The sequence below is a fragment of the Zingiber officinale genome, chromosome 4B (genome assembly GCF_018446385.1).
Source record: "Zingiber officinale cultivar Zhangliang chromosome 4B, Zo_v1.1, whole genome shotgun sequence".
Taxonomy (NCBI): domain Eukaryota; kingdom Viridiplantae; phylum Streptophyta; class Magnoliopsida; order Zingiberales; family Zingiberaceae; genus Zingiber; species Zingiber officinale.
This window is the reverse complement of record NC_055993.1, coordinates 118,202,853-118,226,123: the sequence shown is the minus strand read 5'-3', so window position 1 is coordinate 118,226,123 and position 23,271 is coordinate 118,202,853. Positions and strand designations below refer to the sequence as shown.

Here is a 23,271-nt window from a genome sequence, read left to right as displayed (position 1 = left end):
CCTAAGTTGAACCAAACAACATTTGGTTATGTTTTATTCCCTATAACTTTGGTTATACATGATGACTTGAACCAAACGCACCCTAAGAGTAAGTTGTTCTTTATTTTTTTTTCCTTTCGTATTTTATTGATTGAGAGTGAGTTATAAAATATAAATTTTATTTTATTAGGATGTTTATTTAGATTGAAATATAAGAATGTTAAATATTATGAGAGAATGAGATTATAAATGATAATTTAATTTTGAGTCATAATTAAATTTTGGGATCAACAGCTTATTGATGTAATAAGAATCTAGGATTAAGATTAAAATTTTTAAATTTAAATTTATTTTTAACTCCTTAAATTTAAAATTTAATCAATTGAATTGTGAGAATCGATGATCACTTATATTTGCAATTTTAAAAAATCACTGATGATTGAAAATCCTAACTACGATCTTCATATTCGGAGATCTTCCGATAATTTTCTGACGCATTAAATTATAATATAAAAAATATTAATTAATTAATTAATTTCTAAATAAAGAAATGTATCATTGCAGGTCATCATCCCACGAACGTGCACTGTTCCGCGCTCAGGATCAATCCAAAATCCATCGTACGTCCAGGATCAAGATTATTATCAGGGTAATTTTGCATGCACTCTTCATTGATAAACAAAATTTTGCATCCAGTCCCCACCCATTAAAATCTTTGTTTTCACTCCCCAGTTAAACATCTTTACCAAATTGCCCATGATATTTTTAGGTACAAAAAGTCTAAAAATCAGTATAAATCCTCTTAAATTGAGTATATTAACTTAGAATCTAGTATATTTTCTATCAAATTGAGTACGATTCTAAACCCTAAACCCTAAACCCTAAAAAATAAGAGGAATAATTTTGATAGAAAATATACTCGATTTTTAATATAAAGTACTGACTTTAAGAAGAATTATACTCATTTTTGGATTTTTTGTACTCAATTTTGAAATTTTTGTACTAAAAAATCTGAGGGGCAATTTAGGTATCAATATTTGCATGAGGGAGTTGAAACAAGTAATACTTTGCATGCAGGGAGTGGAAACAAAGTTTTTTGGACATGGGGATTGCATGCAAAGTTAACATTATGATTGGGGATTTTTCTCTAATTTACTCTTATTATGAACATAACTAAACTATTGAATAAAATGATGATTATGTTCGTCCTTCGAACAAAATATATGATTATTAATTTTGAAATAATAACTAACATTTATGATATTTACCTTGATTATATTAAAATTTAAATTTCAGATCTTATTATGATAACATAACATACATTATACACTAACTATTAGACCGACCCGATAAGGCACGTCTTCTTAAACTTATTGATGATGACAAAAAGATGAATACGTTCGCTTCCAACGCTCCAGTCAATTCGTCCCAGGGCGAACATGAAAAAGGTAAATCACAGACAATTATTAATCTTTGGAATAATGACATAAAAATAATATTTACCTTGACTTTATCAAAATTTGAACTCTAGACCTCATGATGACAACATCTCTTAAACTTATTCACGATGGCAAAAGCCCTCCAGTGCCTCCCTCAATCCGTCACAGGATTAACATGGAAGAGGTAAATTATAAATGTCTACTAATCTTTAGAATAGTGACTAGCACATAAAAAAAACATTTACCTCAACTTTATCAAAATTCAAATCTCAAACTTTATAATAACAATATTTCATATACTAATGATTAGATCCATCTAAAAACACCTCCTAAACTTATTCACACAGTTTGTTCACGCAGATTTGATTTATTTATTAGCTAGAGAGTTCGGATTCTCTGTTTTAAAATTATGTGGCTAAGGAGTTAGTTCGGCTCCTCTGTTTCAAAAATTACGTGTCCTTTCTGTTCCGCTCGCTGATCAGACGGTTCAAATAACATTTTAAAGATATTGCACATATTTTTACGAATGTGACCGTATGATCGGCGGGGAACATGGCCAAGAGGTCAAGCTATATTCGTCTTCTATTCTGCGGAAGTCGACCGGAGAACCGGTTCTCCCAGTCAACTGACGCCGTCTCTTACTCTTACATATTCCTTAGAACCGTGAAAGGTGCTAGCTTTTGAGGTTTGAGCTCGCCTTCTCCGGCGCCGCCCCGCCGGCGATCTCTCCGCCGCCTCACATTTATGGCTTTGCTTTCTTGCTCCTGGTGCCTCGCTAACTCCTGAGTCCTGATCTCGGGATTTCGTTTTCGCTTTTTGTTGTGTTTGATCTCGTTTGGGTGGGTGACGAAGGAACGAGAGACGGAGACTAAGGTTGAAGTTCCTGCATTCGATGGAATGTTAGGATCAGATTGAGCCTTCATTTGATCTTGGAAGTGAATCGGGGGGCAGATGTTTAGGAAGAACGATTCGGCCTTGTCCTGCTTTTATCTGTTCCTTCTTTGGTTCTTCTTCCTCAAGGAGTGAATAAGAATCTGGTCGCTAACCTGTGTGGAGCTCTTGGAGACCAGGAGGAAATCGGACGCGGTTACTTCGGAGAGCATCGATCGATGTTCGACCTAAACTTGGCGTCGTCTGTCTCGGCGACAGACGGGAAGACCATCGTCGTCGATTCGGGCGGAACCGCGCCGGCGGATGATTCCAGGAGTTCCAACTCGTCCATCCTCAGCGTCGAGTCTCCCGTCGATCTGGCCCATGGCGACTCCAGCTCGACCCTGCCGGCGTCTACCTTCCAGTTTAGCATCTTGAAGAGCACCTTCGAGGATGATCGGCTAGTCCAACCCGGATTATTCACCAGGCAGCTGTTTCCGCCGGCGCAGGCGATTTCGCAAACTACGAAGTTCATCGATGCGGCTACCGCTCCTCCTTTCTCGTGTCCCTCCATGCCGCACTCAATGAATCTTTCGTTCTCCAAATACAAGCCATCGCGGATCGATTCTAGAGTTCTCAAACCGCAACAGCAAGCGAAGAAGGGTCGCCGGGGGCCGCCGTCTCGGAGCTCTCAGTACCGGGGGGTTACCTTCTACCGGCGAACAGGAAGATGGGAGTCGCACATCTGGTGAGCAACTTGCCCTGTAGTCTTTACTCCCTTCTTCATCACGCTTGACATGAACTTTGGTGCAGGGACTGCGGCAAACAATTATATTTGGGTAAGCAAGATCCTTTTCTCCTCAGCTGTTCCGCCATTTTTGTCGAAACTTACTATTTTTGCACTTTATTGATTGCGCATCAAAAGGAGGCTTCGACACAGCTCATGCTGCTGCAAGGTTAGCTTTGTTTTCTTGTCTGGTGCTTTCTTTTTTTTTGCCATTTCTTTGCCTGCCAACTACCAAGGCAGGAACATGTCGACAACAGTGTTCTTTACTCAGGGCTTACGATCGCGCTGCAATCAAATTTCGAGGAGTTGGTGCTGATATCAACTTCACTCTTTGTGACTACGAAGAGGATCTGAAACAGGTGACAAGAAACTTAGTTGTCCTTCAAGAATTTGATTGCTTTATAGTTGAATGACTTAGTTTTAAATTCTATAGATGATGAATTTGTCAAAGGAAGAATTTGTGCATATTCTTCGTCGTCAAAGCTCTGGATTCTCGAGGGGAAGCTCAAAATATAGAGGAGTGACCCTTCACAAGTGTGGTCGCTGGGAAGCTCGCATGGGACAGTTCCTTGGCAAGAAGTAAGAAGCTTGTTCTCCAGTCCTTAAGCTTCTGTTAATCGTGCCTTTATTTTGTGTGTGTGTTATAGATAATGATAAGTTCTTGGCATCTTGCTGTCATAAACATCCATCTGATCTTTTTGTTTCTTTCTGAAATATGGAAAAAAATATATACAGAATTTATGATCGATAGCTCTGGAAATTAGCATTGTACCTAAAATCTTTGATAAAAATAGATGACGACAACAACAACCACACTGTATCTCACTAGATGGAGTCGGCTGCATGGATACTTCTACGATATTGTGCTCTATCTCCTATTATATTGTCATCTATATTTTAAAAAAATATCTTATTTTATCGTTGCTAATCATGTTTTTTTATCTTTCACTTCTTCGTTCAATGTGCATATTTGTCATAGTTTTACATCGCCTAACTAAAGTACATGTCCATACCATCTTAAATGTCTTTCGGAGTTTTCTCTCAATAGGTGCAACTTCGAGTTTCATTATAATATTCTCATTTTTTATCATGTCTATTTTCGTATATTTATACATCTATTTTAATATCTTCATCTCTACTTTTGCTCGTATGCTTGATTCATAGTTTAATATTTAACTCTATGTGGTCTAACTGTCATTTTGTTCAACTTCTTTTAAGTTTTAGAGTTATTTTTCGATCACAAAGAACACCTAATGCACTTTTCTATTTCAACCATCTTGTTTGTATTATCTGTCTCAATCACTTTATTCTTTTGCAAAAATATTCCTAAATGTTTAAAACTTTTAGTTATAAGTAATTTGTCATCTACTATCGTAACAATTGTCTCATTATACCTAATATTGCAAAATCTTTGACAAAAAAAAAAGAGCTTATAGAAAATTCTATATTTTAGTTTTACAAATGAGATTATCACTGGATGTGCAGGTATGTATATCTTGGGCTATTCGACAGCGAAATTGAAGCTGCAAGGTCTCTCTTAACATGGACAGTCTCATAAATAGTGTTTAACATTGTAATGGTTCTTTTTCATCACTATTTTACCTTTTTCTCCCTTGTTTATTTACATTAATTAGGGCTTATGACAAGGCTGCTATAAAGTATAGTGGGAAGGAAGCTGTTACCAATTTCGAGCCAAGCAACTATGAGGAACTACTTCGCATGGACGATAATGAAGGTGAATTAGTAAAAAAAATTTCTGATCTTCTTCATTACATTCCATGTTTCAGATATCGATTATATATATATATATATTCTGGATGGAGTACTTCACAAGATGTTCTGTAGGTCATATTGTGGATCTGAACTTGAGTATTGCCCAACCTGTTGTCCAAATTCCAGGGGGGATTCATAATCCACCGGCTACTACACCTTCTGAAGCTTCCAATGCCGGCAAATCAGATGTAATTTATTTTGCGATATTCTTGAATTTTGCTGTTTCCTCAGTCCTGTATCCTAGTAAATTAGATTGCATTTCCTCAATCCTTAAACTTATTCTTGAATTTTGTTTTTGTTTTTAAACTACTATGCATGGTATTGGTCCAATTCTTCAGCTCCTCATTCTTGTTTTCTTTTGTTCTGCATCAGATTTATCTTTCTCGTCAAGTGGTATCGACTCCTACCTCACCTGATCCGCCAGGACATTTGCTTCTACAGACTGCTCGTTTGTAGTTCCCGAATCAAGGTGATATCTTCTACAAGTTCCTTGTCAGATTCATCATTCATAGAACAAAATTTCCCGTGTGCTTGCCCCTAACACCCACTATTTTAGTTTTTCTCTTCGCCTAACTAATCTTGGAGGTACATGGCCTCTGATCCGTTTACAGTGGTAAAACACTAGGAACAATAAAATGATAGGGTTCAAAACCCAAATAGGACAAAATCTTGGAGGGTGACTTTTGAGTGTGCATGAATTGTGCTCCAAATTTACCCAATAGGCAAACTAAGGGGGGAAGGTTGTCTATCTCCCAGCTTAGTCGAGCGAAACTTGGACACTTGGATTACAAAAAAAAAAATCAAATAAGTGTCCATTATAATTTACTATTTTAGTTTTTTTTTCCTGATGCATATAATTGTCTGATTTACAGAACAAAATTCAGTATTCAAATGTTATAGAGTAGGAGATGAGGAAGGAGTAAAACTCTACTAAAGGAATGACAAAGAAAAAGAAACTCTATTTTTCATTCGACTTTGTATAAAATGATTCTTAATCTTAAGTGGATAATTTGGGGTAAGGGAACTCCCCTTTTGACTTTAATAACAAATACATGTTCTTTAAATATTGTTTCTGCTAATTAACCTCGATATTTGTCTTAACCTTATACAGTTATCATTCGGCTAAAACATACTCGCACAATGCAGGATAGAAGGAGAGTGAAGAGTTTTGTAAGGGCGAGGATGAACGGTAGAGGCCATCTCCAAATATATATCTCCACACAGCTCTTGCAGCATCATCAGGATTCTCTAATCTCCAACTGATGGCTGCTTGTCTCCTCGTGGCCCTATCGCCTTAGACAAACCCTAAACCAACCCCATTTCTGCCCTCTAAACCTCCTTCTTGGGGATCAAAATCAACAGGCCAATATGTGTAAATATTGAATGAATAAATTGTTTGTTTGAGAGTGTTTGTTAACTGATCTTGACTAAATTGTCTGAGATTGTTCTTTGAGAAGAAAAATAGGAGACTTGTAATAGCTCCATTGAAGGACCAATCTCTGCAGTTTCGATCTTTAAAGGCCAAGCTTCGGCAGAGGTCCATGCTCGGTCGCCTTAACTTTGCTATCGGGTGCTCCATCAATTATGGAGCAGAGAAGAGTAGGTAGGGTTTAGTGAAGTCTTCATTCCCTGCACTGCAAGGTTCTAGTAAAAATGGTTCCTGAATAAGTTTAGTGTTTGATTGGATAAAGTTTATTTATGCTTATTCAATAGTAAAAATATATATAAAATAAATAATACTTGAACACTAATAAGTTTGGTTTGTTAATGTTTATGAATAAAATTTATGGACAATTTATGAAAAAAAAATATTTATTAACTTGTATAAAAATTAAGATAAAAATCAAAAAGCATCTTTTTATATTGGAAACTGGAAAGGGTTGCTTTTTCTTCATGTGTTAACGTTCCATTCTAGTCTCTAGTCATTTTACTTTTTGAAATTGTCTTTATTATTGATATTGTTGTAAAAACATCAATTAATAGATGATTCACAATTATAGTAGCTGCTATACGACTGATAGCTATGATTTTATAGCGGTTATAATTATACAATTAATTAGATATTAATTGGGATTGATTAGAAATAAATTGACTATGTGGTAAACAATTATGATTTACGGTTGATTTATGTTGAATATTTGACTAGTGTTGAACATTGATGAAATATTTATATTACAAGAGGTATGAATTATAATTGTTACATTATGACAAAAGGCGAATACGTTCGTTCGTCCCCAACGCGTCCCGTCAATCTGTCAACACGGAGGAGATAAAGAATTGTAATTATTACAACACAATGTTATTAATGTTAATCAGAATAAAAAAAATTGACTAGTATTGAAATAGCATAAAAAATAGATCAATTTCGAAAAGTAAAAATTGTAAGGATGCAGAATGAGAAATCCTTTAAATAATAAATGAGAAGAAGTTTTCGAAGAGTAAAAATGTAAGGATGTGGAACGGGACATCCTTTTAATAATAAATAAAAAGAAGTGCCTTGTTGGCATTCCACGATTGCCTTTTTAATTTTTACCCTAAAACTTAACTATAAATTTATTTTTTAAATGTTATTTAAATACTTAAATAATAAATAGTAATGTATAGATTGATAATTTATTATTATTTACAATAGGTTAAAAATAAGATAAAACAAATAAGTTGACGAATTAGATAAATGTTTAACCACAACAATATTGTTAATTGAGCTCGTCTCAAACTCGATAAGATTCTTCAGTAAATAAATAAATTTGAACATAGTTTAAGTTTACACTCATAATTTGGCCAAGTAACAGTGGAAAAAGCTACGGATTGTGAGAGGGAGGAACAGATAGACCCCAATTGACACTATCTTATCGCTATCCAAAACGAATTAAGCTAGACACGATCCCCCATCCCATAATTCGTCGGCCGAGCCGAACCCTAAGTAAAAGCCTCCGCTGACCCACTTGATTCTCTCATGCACCAATGAACCTACCCCAATTCCCTGAATGTGATGAGATCCACACAAAATATTCCAAGTACAGCGAAAGCCATTTGGGCTTTTGACCTCCGACACCATCCTTTAGCTGCCTCAAGAATCATAGGCACCAAAGCAAAGCAAGAGCCCATGAGATGAGCAAGAATATTACTCCTATCACCTTCCTTTGCTTTGGCTTTGCTTTCCTCCTCCATGAAATCGAAAATCAAAAACGAGGCGAGCAAGAGCACTAGAGCCTGAGGGGATCAAAAGCCTGGAGGACAAGGTGCCATATGGAAAGGAGAAGCGAGCGAGGCCACACACCAACAAAGAAGAAAGATGCTCAAACTCTCGGCCACAACCCCATAAAGCCTCGTAAAGAAGATATAGATACTCTTGCAAAAGGCAACCCAATAATGCATCAATCTCATGGTCTTGGTTTCCATTCTATTCTTTGTTTTGTTTTCTTCTTCTTTCAAATTCCAAACTACTAGTAGATGTGTAAAATTCAATTAGAAGATTTAGTACATTAAAATTCAGCCTCTACCTCAATCTAATTTTCAATCACAATAACTTTTCTTTTATGCGTTTTACCAAAAACTCATGCCAATACGAGATTTCATTAAAAAAATCGGATCACATTAAGTCTATTGCATGCAATTTTATCAACATTACGAGAAGTTATTTCTCTAGCTCGAACTTTTGATCATAAGATGATACAATAGCAATTGCTACTGAAAACTTTTATTAAATTTAAACACTTAATGAACTAAAATGTAAATAACTATTATTTATGGGCGTTATGGCTTATTTGCCTGCTCCCAGACGCCGTTATCTCGCCGTTATGATTTTTATTCCCCAAGCTGGTCCACTCACTCTCCGGTCGACGATACTGCCGTGGTGCAATGCTGCTTTACCCACAACGAGACAAAGTGAGATTGGACGTCGTTACGGTGATCGCACCGAGCCGAGCAGCAGACCATCCCACGTGGCCCTCAGCAGATCGGGGCGGATTGCTCGCAGGGCGCGTCGGCTCCCGGCTTTTGATTTCGTCCACGTGTCTTAACACGTTCGGCCGTCTTCGATCCGACGTGGACAGGACTCCCGTCGCCATTTTCTCCACGTCAGCCGCGAAGCCGGACCATAATATATCTCCCTTTGACGCCTCCGGGTCGGGAGATCTCTCCATCGCCTTATGCCCTTCTCTCCTTCCCCCTTCTCGGTCCAAGCCCTGCTGAGTCTTCCAAGCTCACAGCCATAGCGAGAGCAGAAGGAAGGAGCCCCTCGATCCACCTGAGTTTAGTGTTCTCAAACCCAATCCTTGCTTGCTTTCTTCTTAGTTCGATTTTCTCCTTTCTAGTTAACAGTTATTTGGATCGTGGGGAATGGGTTCCTCGTCTTGTTTTCGGGGTTCGCCGTTCCGATCGAAGGCGTAAGTACCCCAAATCCGACGCCTTTGTTGTTTTCTACGTGGTGGTTGAGCCCATCGGTTATTATTCTTGAATTCCCACTTTTTTTGTGGTCTTTTTCTTCGTTTCTGGGTCGCATAATCTCATCTTTGGTGGATCTTTGCTCCTTTTCGGGTTTCTGGACGATGAATTGCTACTGGTTATTCTTATCTTGGCTTCATGATCTGCGGAATTGTTACTTTTGACCGCACACTTGAAATAGCCATTTTCCCCATACTCTTTTTTTTTTCGGCTCGCTGGATTTTAAGGTGGTTCAGTATGCTACATGGAGTATTTGGTTTTATACATCGATATGTTTGTGGTTTGTAAGGATTATACTTCATCTTTATAGTCCTGATGACAAAAATGGATATTGTGCTTTCAGAAATTGTGCCATTGTCAACTTCTTTGAATCTGGTTGATCGGAGGTGTCACTCAATTAAGCTCTGGTGGAGTCATGAATAAGGAATCTGCTCAGGATGAGAACAAGGAAGTGGGTGATACCACTGCTGGACAAGTTCAAGGATTCTCAGATGAAGATGAGTCGAAGGTCAATGAAGTGTCAGAAGATTTGAAAAACAACCAGATAAAGGATGCTGCCCAGGCGGCACAACAAGCTGGTGGTTCCAATAAACAACCACTGCCGCCAGCAGGTCCCATCGTACGCTGGGAGAGGTTTCTCCCGGTCAGAACTCTCAAGGTTCTGCTGGTTGAGAATGATGATTGCACCCGTCAAGTTGTCAGCGCATTACTCCGTAACTGCAGTTATGAAGGTAAGATATAGTTTCTTATTATCTCACATCAATGCATCATCTTGTTGTTAATTTTATCCAAATTAATCTTTTCTAAATTGCTGAAATTATTGCGCTAAAAAGGCACTTCATCCTCGGTCTTCAAATTTTGAATATTCCATGTAAGATGGTTTGAATTTATTAGTGGGCCTCATTTTGCTTAATCACTAGTTTCTCCATTTAGCTAGTTAGGTATTCTTGGGCAAATTCCATAGAGGACCCCTCTACATAATTTTAGGCAACTATTGTTGCTTTCTTTATTACAGGTTGCAGATATTTTAGGTGGATGCCATATGTAGTCGCTTCAAACGCTTAGTTTTATTGTTTTAGCCTCTTCAACCAGATCAAGCATGTGGGGAAAAGTCTAGTTCCTGAAAAGGAAAAAAGCCTTGCTTTCTCAGATGGCTTTACTGAACTCATCTTGCAATATTGGCATCTTTTCATTCGTTTGTAACAGGATTTCTATTATTTTACTTAAAATGAAACTAATAATGGCATTCAAGTTTCAGTATCGTTTATCTTATTTTATCATTCTTCTTTAGGGAAAAACATGAGTGGATCTTTTTTCAACATATTATTTTCTCTTTGTAGGCCATAAGATCAACAAAGTACTTGAATGCTTTTCTTATTTCCATGATTGTCTAGTGCAATCTCTTTTGGTTAGCTAAGATGTGAGTTCTGATATCGTGCAAAAACTTGTAACATAATATGGTCATCCCTATCTTGTCGATGGTACAATCCACAAAAGGCTGATGCTTACTCCAGACCTTGTTCATTTGTGCTTCAGTAGATTGACTGTCTGTTATATAATCTAGTTTCTGTCTATAATTTTTATAATATGATTTTTTTCCTCCAACCTATGTTTTAACCTTTCCTTCTTTCTGGTATTATGTATAGTCTATCATACCTAGGTTGGTGTGTCCTTTCCCTCTGAAGATCTTGTAGTTATTGTTTTTTTTTTCTCTTTTTGAGGGATCAAACGTCCTTAAGTGTTCAAGAGGCATTTTTCTATTGTTTTTTGTTGAATATTTTTTATTGTATCGTTTATCATGCAATTCCTTTTTTCTACTTGACCTATGAACCAAGCTTGTGTCTAGCAATTTGGTTTTGAAGTTTGCTCTGGTGCGTATGCAAATGATAGCATTGAATTTGTGGCATCCCTGGAATTATTTTAAATTGAATGACATAGTTGAACCAGATGAAAGCTCTTGGCTTACCTTTAATCCGTGCATCGTAGCTGGCTCACTTGTGTCTATGCTTATTAATGGAAGACTAAGTTGAAGTAGTTGGTAGGGGCTTGTCCTTTTGGTGTGTTGGTAGGTGAATATTAAGTTGGAATTGGTTAATATCATGAAAGTGAATATCATACATGTTAGCCACTTCGAGAAGATTTGATTGATATTATCAAAGTAAATATAATTCATGTTAATCACTTGAGCTCACCCTTTATCCCTTTTAAAGTACAAAAATACAAAAGATTGGAAGATGTGGTTGACCACAGAAGGTAACATACAAAGAGACACACAAGAAGGTAAATAATTGATAAGTTTCTAATTTATTTGATTTTGAGGAATCAAGATGGGGAGAATTAATTCTTCTGATCTTGTGTCTATTAGGAAACTAGATGGTGGTTATGAGCACCATGCCTATGTCTTCGGCCTGACCAACCATTCAACCTTAGAAGAATTGCAAACCAATCCTCCAGCCAGTCAAATTTCGAAGACGTAGGATTAAAAACATAAGGCAGTGGCAATTTTAATGAAGGATTCAAATCGAGGCAGTAATAGGAGTAGCGCTAGTGGATGTAGGCATTTTGGAAAATGTTATAATGTGGTGACGATGACCAGAATGTCGATTGTATTTCATTTTTTTTACTCTTTAGGCTTTTAGAAATGCCAAATCAAAGTGATGGAGGCAGCCAAAGTGGCAGAAGCAGTAGTTTGGGCAGAAATGTGGTGCTGGAGGGTAGGATAATATTAGTGATGATAGCGACAAGGGGGTGATTATAGCAGTATTAGCAACTATGGTGGTCAAGATGATTGTGAAGGCAAGAAATTACAGTTGGTTAATGGTAGTGCAAGGGATGACTATCTAGTACCTACATGGACTTTTGAGTTCATCTGCTTAATTTGTCTTTTTGTTTTTTTCTTGTTCTTTACCGTTACACTAAGGCTCCCCTTCTTTATACAAAAAAAAGCGGTGGCAGTGGATGAAGCTAAGCTCCCGTCATGCGGGGTCCCGGGGGGAAGGATCCATTTTACACAACCTTATCCTGCTTCTTGCAAGAGGCTGTTTCCAGGATTCGAACCCGTGACCTTTTTTCTTGTTCATTAATGTAATATTAAAAATCATCCATTTCGATGGTAGGTTGAATAGAAGTTTTACTTTGACCAAAGAGACCAGCTGAGCTCCATAGCAATTTATATGTTAGACTCAACAGGGCCTCATTACAAATTGAGAAACTGCATCATAAAGTTTTAATATGGCATAGGTTTTGTCAGTCTACATGTTCATTTATCCACACTGATAGTGTATTACAAACTTCTACTTACAATTATCTGTGGAAATGAAACAACATATTGTATTTTTGGCAAAATCCCTAAAAGCTACAAATATTAAAAATTATCTTTGACATTACAATAGCAATTTTAACAACTAAGTCACATCTAAAATGATACAAGTAGTTTCTACCATAATTCTTGGATACTAATAAATTCTGACTTGTCAGCTGATTCCACAGATATCTCAAGTAACGTAGCTTCTGCTGGTCCACTTTGCTTCACAAACTGAGATGCAAGAAAACCAAGATGGAAGGGCTACTTTTTAGATATTATATTTTTTAAAATTTATTCTAAATAAAAATTGTTATGCAATTAATTTGCCCCCTGGTTTGATCAATAACCTTAGGACCTAGTGTTGGGCCAACTCGTAGATGCCTTCGGATCTGTTAACTATTCTTCTAGGTCATATCCCATTAGATAATTAATAATTGTTAGCTTGCTGAACTTGGCTTTCTTAATTCATGCTACTCTAGTTTCTTACAATTACTTGCATATGAATTTTAACTAGTGATGTGTTTTTCCGTTATTCAACAGTTACTGCTGTTTCTAATGGTCTGCAAGCATGGAAACTACTGGAGGATCTTACTAATCATATTGACCTTATCTTGACTGAGGTAGTCATGCCTGGTTTGACTGGCATTGGTCTCCTAAGCAAGATCATGAGCCATAAAACTTGGAAGAACATTCCTGTGATCAGTGAGTATTCCTCTTTTATTAATCCTCCATTTTGATGTGTGTAAATTGCTTCACTTTAAAAACTTCTGTGCAGTGATGTCATCGAATGATTCAATGGGTACGGTCTTTAAATGTTTATCAAAAGGTGCAGTTGACTTTTTTTTCAAGCCTATAAGGAAGAATGAGCTTAAAAATCTATGGCAGCATGTCTGGAGGAGATGCCACAGTGTAAGTTAATTTTTCATTGAAAGTATGAAATGACATTTTGTAGCATTGTTGAGACTATCTCGATCTTTACTGGTTCAAAGTCTATTGCTTGGTAGACTACTTGTGTTGTAGCTTGTATAGGACGTTTTGTTTTCCTTCTAATTATAAAACCTTGTTTCTTTATCCCAGTCGAGTGGTAGTGGAAGTGAGAGTGGTATCCAAACCCAGAAATCAGTGAAGTCAAAGAACTGTGACAATTCTGGCAATAGCAGTGACAGCAATGATGACGAGAATGGGAGTGTGGGCTTGAATGCAAGAGATGGCAGCGATAATGGTAGTGGTACTCAGGTGAATTTTCATATAAGATCTTTAGCTGTTCTCGACTTTCTCATTATTGGAGGATTAAAACTATGTTTATAATTTATAAAATAGATATTTTATGAATACAATTTGAAGACTAATATTGGATTCTTTTTTCTCTTTCTAAATGTGTTCTTTTCTTACAATCTGTTAGTCTTCAAAAGTTCAAATTGCTCTCTGCATATTATCTGCTTACTAGAAGTCAATCAACCTCTATATTTCAGGAGATTTGTTTTTATATGTATACATCGACCCATTGTAACTATCATTTAGATGTAGAACCGGCCATCCCTTAGAAGTTTTACGAAGTAAATTACTATTTTCAATTTTGTTCCCACTTCTTAAATCAGCAGGTGTTGTATCCATGGCAATTTCAATATAATCTCATAGCTGAACTGGCTGATAACTAGCAGAGTCATCAAGGTCCATGTTAGTTTCCAGTCTCGTAGATTGTGAGTGTGGTTGCTAACCCACTAGAATTGCATCACAAGACTATCTTGAAAGGTACGATACTCAGAATGATGTGGGATAGAACATTCAATTCCAGGGTTATTTGTTGAATCCGGCAATAAAGAGAATTGTCTTTTTAGAACTTCAGCATTAGTTAACTATGTCAAAATTTTTAGAACTCCGGCAATTCCAGGGTAAATTTGTTAGCTGCCCACTGTGCAGCTTGCAGAACATTTAGGCACTGAATTCCCATGATTGTCTTATGGTTCTAGGGAGGCATTTGTAAAGGAAAAAATGCGGTAACTAATCCTCTACCCCTCTGACATGCAAACACAGTATTAGAGGTGGATGTAGAACCTATACAGTGAGAGTGATTATCGTAAATTCGGGGTGGAAATACACCAAAGCAAGACTCTAGAGTAGGAACGAGGAATGGAATATTCTCCCACTTGTCTACATTAGGAGTTAAAAAGTGTGAATATTAGTTCTCATCATTTTCCCATTTCCAGTGATGGAAATTTTCCTTCTTATGATTCTTTTTTTTTTTTGCCTGATATTGTGGGAAGGACTCGGGGGCAGGCTAGATTGGGACTGAAGTAGGTTGATATCCATGCTGTTAGTAATTGGTTAACTAAATTCGACTTGAATATGCCAATGAAAATTCAACACGAATGCAATTCAAAATACGGTAGTTTGTTTGATAAAAAATGTTTAATGCTTTACTATATGGAGTTTACTGAGAATGCTTGACCACACATAATGCCTATGTAGATTCGATATTAGAATACTGAAGTTTAGGAAAAATGAGACTAGAGTTTTCTTCATAAATGTGTTTGGATTTTGCCATATCGTTAACTGGGTACTCCATTTACAAGAAAAGGATGTCTTCAATAATGCCTTTTTGCCACTTTCCTATATCATTTGTCGAATACATGTTTCCTCACGAGTGATGGAAATTGGAAATGACCTTTTTAGTTTGTCATGCAGAGTTCTTGGACAAAACGGGCTGCAGATGTTGACAGCCCCCAGCCTATGTCTAATCCCGATCAGTTTGCTGATCCACCTGATAGTACATGTGCACTGGTGATTCACTCGGCATCCGAAACCTTCTGCAAAGATCAGGTTCCTACACATTTGACGAGAGAGAAACAGAACAAAGGGAACTTTCTGGTAAGCTAAGATTAAGATATTGATTTACCTATCGTGCATTTCAACATTTTTATTTATACTTCCATTTGGAACTGTAGACGATTGCATGGGAAAAGACTTGGAGATAGGATTACACACAAATTCAGAAATGCAAAGTGAAAATCAACCAGATGAGCAGGATTGTAACAAACTTGCTGAAACAAAGTTCGAAAAATTATCTGAAAAGGAATCTAAGAATGAGGGTTGCTTGGGTACTCTTCGGAACAATGGTTTGGATGAGTCAAGTGCTCAAGCTGCTACTAGATTAGACAATCAAACAATTAGTAGAGTGATTGGCTTCTCCAAAATCTCGGAAGCCCAAGATAGGACCTCAACTGATTTACCCTCTGTTGAGCTGAGTTTAAAGCGGCTGAGATCAATTGGTGAGGGTGCAACTGCCACTCAAGATGACCGCAATGTTCTAAGGCGCTCAGATGTATCTGCCTTTTCAAGGTTCAAAAATGAAAATATTTTTAAATATTATTATTATTCATTGTTAGCTTAAAATATAGTAATGTAACTGCTCCAATACTGTACAAGGTATCACACATCTGCTGCTTCTAATCAAGCTCCTAATGGATGTGGTGGAAGCTGTTCTCCGATCGATAACAGCTCAGAAGCAATTAAGACGGAATCTAATATTATTTCTGGTTCAAATGCGGCTACCCTGAAGCAAGGTTCCAATGGCAGCAGTAACAACAATGACATGGGGTCCACAACCAAGAATGCCATGAAACCAGCAGTGCACAAAGACAAGACATCATCTGCGTCGATAATTAAGTGCACACAGACCTCAGCTTTCCATCCTGTTCAGGTTCGAGCTTCAGGAAACCAGGAACCTGTGCAAGAAAACGGGGAGAATGTAGCTGCAGCATCTGCAACAGGACAACCAAGGGAGAAACAACATCAACTCCCAGCACACCATCACCATCACCACCACTATCATCATCACTACCACCATGTCCACAATATGCTGAACAAGGCAAAGCCATCACAAAATCAGAATGATTTATCACCGAAGAATAGAGCAGGAGTGGAGCCACAATGTGGGTCGTCCAATGTGTTTAACGGCCCATTCGAAGGAAATGGAGCCAACGGTAGCAACAATGGAAGTAATTCTGGTAGTAATCATGGTAGCAATGGGCAAAATGGAAGTAGCAATGCTGTGCAAGCTGGAGGATTGAATATGGAGGGTGATAATGGCATTGCAGAACAGAGTGGCCTGGCGAACGGAAATGGAAGTGGGAGCGGCAGTGGTAGTGTTATAGAACAAAACAGGTTTGCTCAAAGAGAGGCTGCCTTGAAGAAGTTTCGTCTGAAAAGAAAAGAAAGAAACTTTGGGAAGAAGGTACTTACACTTTTTTATTGTTTTGTTTTTTAGATTTTCCAAGTATTCCACAGTCAACAAAGTAATTTAGAGAGTGAAACATATGCACTCGATCACTGATTGGAACACAATTATCTTATGCTAGTCTACTCATCCTGCCTTCCATTTAGTAGAAGCAAAATGAAATAAATACGAATAGAAGAGTAAATGAAATAAGAAGGCTAGGAAAAACAAGTCATGCTAGGTTGAAATGCCGTCTTATCATAAATGGACCTCATTCACTTGCTTTTGCTGAAAAATAGGCATATCTAATATGACAGACATATAGCAGCTTGAAATATGTTGTGACCTAGTGACTCAATAATTGTGTAGGGTAAAAAAAACTTGAAATGTTAAGTATCTGATTTAGTTCATGTGAGCTCTTCTGTTGTAACTGAACCAAATGCAAACAGAAAAGGATTAATAATCTAAAGTCTGTGATAAGTAGTCAGAGCAGCATAAAGTTATCGAACAAATAAAGTACAAGAAAGTTCAAGTGAGTAGGCTGTGTTCAGGATATGACCTCAGTTTACAAGTATATTAGTTAGTATAGGTGAGAGCAATTTGGTATAACTTTAATTAACAATAAAACTGAAAGAAAGTGTATGCACAATGCTCAATAACGACTAATAGATTTTAAAATTAGAAGAATTAGATCCATTAGAATCGAAGGTGGGAAAAAATATTAGTCTTTGTAATAAAAATAATTTAATTGATTTGAATAGCAGTGATATAGTGCATAAAGTTTAATGAAGGGATAAGATTGAAGGAGTTGACTTCATTTAGTTGGTACAAACACAACTTACTAACGATGATAATGATTAGGTGTCTGCAAAAGTGGCTTGTTTTCGGAGTTTACTCGAAGTAGGGTCCATATTTTGTATTAGAAATTGCTTATCTTGTTGCATAATTATTCCTTTTTCTTTTCTTCTTTTCTTCAGATTCTCTTATTTATTTCTCTCCTGCAAGAACATGTGTCTACTTATGTAGCGTCCTACATAAGTACATAACCCATACTGACTGTTTCTGAATCTTAGTAATGCTGCCTACTTGCCATTGCCATCGTAGCTGTTCTTTCATTACTTGTTTTGTCGTTCATAGATACCTTTAATGTTCAGGTTCGCTACCAGAGCAGGAAGAGACTTGCTGAGCAACGACCACGCGTACGTGGCCAATTTGTCCGACAATCCACTCATCAACAAACTGGCCAAGATGCCGATAGATAACCCATCTAATATATGTAGTTGTTAACATGTTGGCATTTGCATTTTCTCGTTTGGGAACAATTAATTGTAAGGATATCTGTGAGAAAACTGGATAAGATACTGTGTTGTACTACTTAGTTCATCAATTTCCTGGATGCTTTTGCTATAAATTACAAGACTACATGCATCTCATTTTCCCTTTAGGATCGTGACCCTTGTTGTCGATGTTTCTAGCAGTGGTTTGCTGTCTCAAAATTTGCAATTTTGCAGTCAATAAGAACAAATTAGAATGAAGGGGGGATTTCATGCGCAACTCGTGTGCATGCCTCCTTATGTAAATTAGAATGGAAGTGAGGCTTTGATGAAGATCGTCTTCATGCTAGTTCTAGATCGATAAATTTGTTTGGCATCGTTTGGTTATTATGATATAGTTTAAGGAGATCGAGTTCATTTTTGAATTCATTTTTGAATGGTTTCCAATCATCAATCGACATTCACATCATCAGTATAAACATGCCCATACTCTCCCTTTCCCCCCTCCTCCCCCCCAAAGTAATCATCTCTCACATTCAAAGTCAGCATCTGGCAAACCACCCACAAGAGGGCGGCATCAAGGGCAAGAAAAGCACTGCCACCAAACATCCCGGTCTTCGCCGTAGGACACTTCGTCGTGAGATCATAGTGAACATTGCGCGATCGATGCAGGCCTTCCGTCACAATAGTCCACACCAAGAATGCAATGGCCCAAGCCGACACAATCCTAATAAAAAACGACCGTTAAGTTCGCATCGCATTCAAATTCCTAACCACCTGAGATCATAATTCAATAACTTACTCCGCGACATAGAAGAAAATGGACAAGGTTTTGTAGCCAAACAAGACGCTAGTTGAAAGTGGCTTCCCTTTGTATGGGAAGAATATGCCAACATGGCCTAATATGACCGAAAGAACGAGGGCAATCGTCGACAAAGACCCGAGTAGTATTGACGGATCACTCGGGAATTTGCATATCACGACGTCCCTCCCTTGAATTGGAGTGCCAAAAGGAGGCTGTAGAAGTGACGATACGATCATCTGAAATGGTAAAAACAAACTAACAAAAAATTCATTGTAATGCAAGAAAAAAAAAAACCTTTTTATTCTCAGCAACAACAGCCAGAAGGAAGGATAAGAACCCCAGCAGGAACACAGAGAGTCCAATCATTTTGCTTTGCTCCATGGCCGTTGCTGTCGGTGAGTTTTTGGATCAAATCCAGCTTCACAGCTGAATCTTTTTTTTTATCAAAAAAAAAAAAAAGAATATAATAATAATATGAATTAAATAGATCTTGATGAAGAACAAAAATTTAATGGAGTGGTGATTAATTTAATACCTGAGAGAGGTCTGGGAATTGATCATCTTGTGTTGTTGGTGAATGAGGTGTATAAATAGGGAGTTTGGGGGGAGATCCAATAAAATGCGTAGAAAATAAGAGAAGATTTAGCGGTGGTGTGAAAGAGGTTAAAAATAGAGTGTGTGCATTGTCGGGTTAGACAGCGAATTAGGATAAAAATAGGATTGTAATAAAAATTAGGGTTATGAATGAATGTTCTTTTTATAAGAGATTGTTTAATTTATTAAATAATTTATTAAATCAAATGAATATATGTTCAATTTATTAATGTGATATTGTGATTGCTCAGGTCACTAATAAAATTTGTGAACTGTATTTATCAATAAATCTTTTATTAAATTTTTGTAAATAGAAACAACGATGTTAGGTAGATGGATAGGTAGATAAATTTTAAAATATAATACATCTTTTGGGTATTTAATAACTGTTTTTTTGATAAATTACCAATTATCGTCAATTAGGGAGTTTATTTCTTAATTATGAATTTCACAGTGACAGTGAGCAGCTCTACTCTACCACCTCCCCGATCGTCGGAAGGATCCAGCGATCCGTCTTCCCCCTTGTTCGCATTTCCTCTCCAATCTCTGATCTCGCCTCAGCCATGTCCGCAATCTGCCTCCTCCTCCTCCTCCTCCACTGCATTGTCTCTTTTCGCCCTATTGAAGCGCTGTTTTCGCCAAAAGATCACATCCTGATCAACTGCGGTGGCAATGAGACCGTCCTTTCGGCCGATGGAAGAGCCTTTCTCCCCGACACTCTGCCGGACGCTTCGTCACCCTTCGTGCTTTCGCCCACTTCTCACGATGTTGTTCGAGTCGACTCATCCGGTGTCTACGGCAGCGCTAGGGTTTTCAGAGAAGCGGCCGAGTACAGATTCCGCATCAGGAAGAAGGGAAGGCACTTCGTGAGGTTGCATTTCTATCCCATCCGAAGTTCCCTTTATGCCATGAAATCCGCTGTTTTTTCAGTTATGGCCAATGAGTATACTCTCATGCGCAACTTTTCTTATTCAAAGTTGGATCTTGGAGAATCTTTTGTGTTAAAGGAGTACATTTTCCGACTAGAGCGTTTATCGATCAAGGTAACTCCTTTGATTGGCTCCATTGCGTTCCTCAATGCCATTGAAATCATTTCACTTCCGGATGATCTGATTCCTCCTGTTGCGTACACTGTTCCTTCCGGGCCTTCCGTTGAGATTCCAAGTCTTGTAGGATTTGAGACTGCGTTTAGGATCAATGTGGGTGGTCCAGCTTTGGATTCGAGTAATGATTCTTTATGGAGAATTTGGGAGAATGATCATCCATTCTTGGTCATTTCAGCCTCAGTGCGGAATGCCTCAACTGATCCCAATTTGATCAGATATCCAGCTGAAGTCCCTTATTATGTGGCACCAAATTCGGTCTATGCCACGGCACATGAAATGGCAGATGCTAGTGTTAGTAACCAGAATTTCAACATCTCTTGGGTCTTTCTCGTCGAATCTGGGTTTCAATATCTAGTGCGATTTCATTTTTGTGATTTTATTACAACAACAGAAAGTCTTCTGTTCAATGTATATATCAACAATCAGTCGGTACTAAGCCCCTTTGATATATCAAACAAAGTCGGGTTATTTAATGCCTATTTTGTGGATTTCATTGCTGATGTCCAAATGAATTCAGATAGGATTTTGGTTCAAATAGGCCCTCCTCATGTTATGGTGAACTTTCCTGCTAATGCAATTCTTAATGGCCTGGAGATCATGAAACTCAGTGGTTTAAACAATGATTTTGATGTTCATATAGAAAATGCTAGTGGTGTTCAGATGGCTAAGAACCAAAAGAATGGTACATTTATCGTTGCAATATGCTCGGTAGGAATGTCGTCTCTACTTGTAATTGCAGCAATAGTCATCTTGTTCTTCGGATATCATAGGTACATAAACGAATCAGATTTGGCTGGGTTCCTTTCACCTGTAGCTCCAACTACCCACTTGGGCAACTCAGAGACAAAGATCTCTACTCTCAGTGACGCTTCATCTGGCGCTTCTCCTGGTATCGGCCAGTTACTGGCCTTTTCAGAGATACGAGAAGCAACCAAGAACTTTGATGAAAGCTTGGTTGTTGGGATCGGTGGATTCGGAAAAGTGTACAAAGGAGTATTTGAAAATGGGCTCATAGTGGCGGTAAAACGGAGCAACCCCAGATCTCAACAAGGATTAACTGAGTTTAGAACAGAGATCAAAATGTTGTCCAAGCTTCAGCATCACCACCTGGTATCTTTCATAGGCTATTGCCATGAAGCTAATGAGATGGTGCTTATTTATGAGTTTATGGGCGGAGGCCCTCTACGGAAGCACTTATATGGGTCTGACCTTCCACCCTTGTCATGGAAACAAAGGCTTCAAATATGCATTGGAGCTGCTAAAGGCTTGCATTACCTTCATACAGGAGCTTCTGAGACTATAATCCACAGAGATGTTAAGACGACCAACATTCTTCTTGATGATAATTTGATTGCTAAGGTAGCTGATTTTGGTTTGTCTAAGATGGGTCCTACAGTAGACCAGACTCATGTGAGTACAGCAGTGAAGGGAAGTTTTGGCTATCTTGACCCGGAGTATTTTAGGAGGCAGCAACTCACAGAAAAGTCGGATGTGTATTCTTTTGGAGTGGTTCTCCTAGAGGTGTTGTGTGCAAGGCCGGCAATCAACCCAGCACTGCCCAGAGATCAAGTTAACCTAGTTGAGTGGGTGATGAATTGGCAAAAGCAAGGTCAGCTCGAGCAGATAATTGATCCTTATCTTGCAGGGACTGTTAGCCTTTATTCTCTTGCAAAATTTGGTGCAACAGCTGAGAAGTGTTTAGCAGAATATAGTATGGACAGACCATCTATGGGAGACGTGTTATGGAATTTGGAATATGCTCTTCAGCTGCAGGAAACATTTTCGAGTGTAGTCGGTGATGGAGGTAGTACAAACTGTATGCTGGGCCTCCCAGAATGGATTTCACAAGTGGAGAACATCGAAAATGAGCATGATATGATCAGTGTCTCCAGTGATGTTACAGATGTGGCAACAAGTAGAGTGTTCTCGCAGCTAATGAATCCAAAAGGAAGGTAGCTGATTTGATATGGTAAGGTCAATTTATGTACATATTCTACTAATGTAAATTCTAATGTTGCTACTTTTATACCACAATAAAGCTTTCACTTTTTGAAAACAAAACAATCCAAATTTTTATTTTATTACATAATATATAATTCCGCTAAAACTTCATTGTTTTTGTTAGTAGAACCACATGCACTTACTCAGCTGTACTTTATAGCATCGTATGCAGATTTGATATTGTACTCATTTTATGGAAGTGCATGCTGCATTTAGCGTTCTCCTGAGATTAATGTGCACCAGAAAAATTGTCTTTTTGGTAATTTCAAAGTCGAATTTGGTGCATATTAATCAGGCTTTATCCAACTAAAGTTCAAGAAGAATAATTTGGACTGAAGTAATCAAGAATCACACCAGGCTTTGGTTGGGATGGAGGATTTGTCTGATTCCTTTCTGCATCCCCTGTATGCACTTACATAACTCAGCGTCTGAAAGAACGAAGAAAAGGCAAAAAGCATTTCATAAAGTGTGTAAAAGAGAAGTTAGAACAGTGCACTCGTGACTCACTTTGTATCTTCTTATTTCCTTAAAAGTTTTTTGGTCTGCCAATTAATAACTACAATTTTTCAACGGATTATGTATAATTATCCAGAGATAATATTTTTATGTTTTGGTCAATTTATTTGATAATTCTGTTCCTTCTCAGCATGAGTTTGCAATTAGGGTGAATTCTTACA

The 23,271-nt window shown here is 37.7% G+C and overlaps 4 protein-coding genes across 5 annotated transcripts; 3 read left to right on the top strand and 1 right to left on the bottom strand.

Moving 5' to 3' along the window:
* Positions 1–1,955: 1,955 nt before the first annotated feature.
* On the top strand, positions 1,956–6,310 carry LOC121976207 (APETALA2-like protein 3). Of its 2 annotated transcripts, XM_042528285.1 has the most exons (10): positions 1,962–3,036; positions 3,102–3,127; positions 3,214–3,244; positions 3,347–3,434; positions 3,509–3,654; positions 4,561–4,605; positions 4,710–4,810; positions 4,921–5,036; positions 5,221–5,317; positions 5,995–6,310. In XM_042528285.1, exons 1-9 carry the CDS (start codon positions 2,528–2,530, stop codon positions 5,302–5,304), a joined length of 1,146 nt encoding a protein of 381 aa, XP_042384219.1. In that variant the 5' UTR covers positions 1,962–2,527; the 3' UTR covers positions 5,305–5,317; positions 5,995–6,310. The 2 variants fall into 2 exon arrangements, with proteins under 2 accessions (XP_042384218.1, XP_042384219.1); XM_042528284.1 differs by having other exon boundaries at positions 1,956–3,036; positions 3,214–3,434.
* Positions 6,311–8,949: 2,639 nt separating this feature from the next.
* LOC121976206 (two-component response regulator-like PRR73) lies at positions 8,950–18,258 on the top strand. The gene is made up of 9 exons (XM_042528283.1): positions 8,950–9,101; positions 9,638–10,025; positions 13,139–13,300; positions 13,374–13,507; positions 13,676–13,834; positions 15,284–15,459; positions 15,536–15,937; positions 16,025–16,832; positions 17,969–18,258. The coding sequence occupies exons 2-9, from the start codon at positions 9,710–9,712 to the stop codon at positions 18,074–18,076; spliced, it is 2,265 nt and encodes a 754-aa protein (XP_042384217.1). The 5' UTR covers positions 8,950–9,101; positions 9,638–9,709; the 3' UTR covers positions 18,077–18,258.
* Positions 18,259–18,538: 280 nt separating this feature from the next.
* On the bottom strand, positions 18,539–19,327 carry LOC121978587. The gene is made up of 3 exons (XM_042530914.1): positions 19,188–19,327; positions 18,891–19,105; positions 18,539–18,815 (listed from the first exon to the last, which is right to left on the bottom strand). Exons 1-3 carry the CDS (start codon positions 19,272–19,274, stop codon positions 18,539–18,541), a joined length of 579 nt encoding a protein of 192 aa, XP_042386848.1. The 5' UTR covers positions 19,275–19,327.
* Positions 19,328–19,915: 588 nt separating this feature from the next.
* LOC121976205 (receptor-like protein kinase THESEUS 1) lies at positions 19,916–23,180 on the top strand. Its single transcript, XM_042528282.1, has one exon. It carries the CDS (start codon positions 20,051–20,053, stop codon positions 22,547–22,549), a length of 2,499 nt encoding a protein of 832 aa, XP_042384216.1. The 5' UTR covers positions 19,916–20,050; the 3' UTR covers positions 22,550–23,180.
* Positions 23,181–23,271: the final 91 nt, after the last annotated feature.

Coding starts and splice junctions, on each gene's coding strand:
- LOC121976207 (XM_042528284.1), top strand. CDS start 2,528: ATGTTCGACCTAAACTTGGCGTCGTCTGTCTCGGCGACAGACGGGAAG. Junction 3,128..3,213: donor CGGCAAACAATTATATTTGG/GTAAGCAAGATC, acceptor GCGCATCAAAAG/GAGGCTTCGACACAGCTCAT. Junction 3,435..3,508: donor ACGAAGAGGATCTGAAACAG/GTGACAAGAAAC, acceptor TAAATTCTATAG/ATGATGAATTTGTCAAAGGA.
- LOC121976206 (XM_042528283.1), top strand. CDS start 9,710: ATGAATAAGGAATCTGCTCAGGATGAGAACAAGGAAGTGGGTGATACC. Junction 10,026..13,138: donor CCGTAACTGCAGTTATGAAG/GTAAGATATAGT, acceptor GTTATTCAACAG/TTACTGCTGTTTCTAATGGT. Junction 13,835..15,283: donor ATAATGGTAGTGGTACTCAG/GTGAATTTTCAT, acceptor TTTGTCATGCAG/AGTTCTTGGACAAAACGGGC.
- LOC121978587 (XM_042530914.1), bottom strand. CDS start 19,274: ATGGAGCAAAGCAAAATGATTGGACTCTCTGTGTTCCTGCTGGGGTTC. Junction 19,106..19,187: donor TTGTTGCTGAGAATAAAAAG/GTTTTTTTTTTT, acceptor TCACTTCTACAG/CCTCCTTTTGGCACTCCAAT. Junction 18,816..18,890: donor ATTTTCTTCTATGTCGCGGA/GTAAGTTATTGA, acceptor GTTTTTTATTAG/GATTGTGTCGGCTTGGGCCA.
- LOC121976205 (XM_042528282.1), top strand. CDS start 20,051: ATGTCCGCAATCTGCCTCCTCCTCCTCCTCCTCCACTGCATTGTCTCT.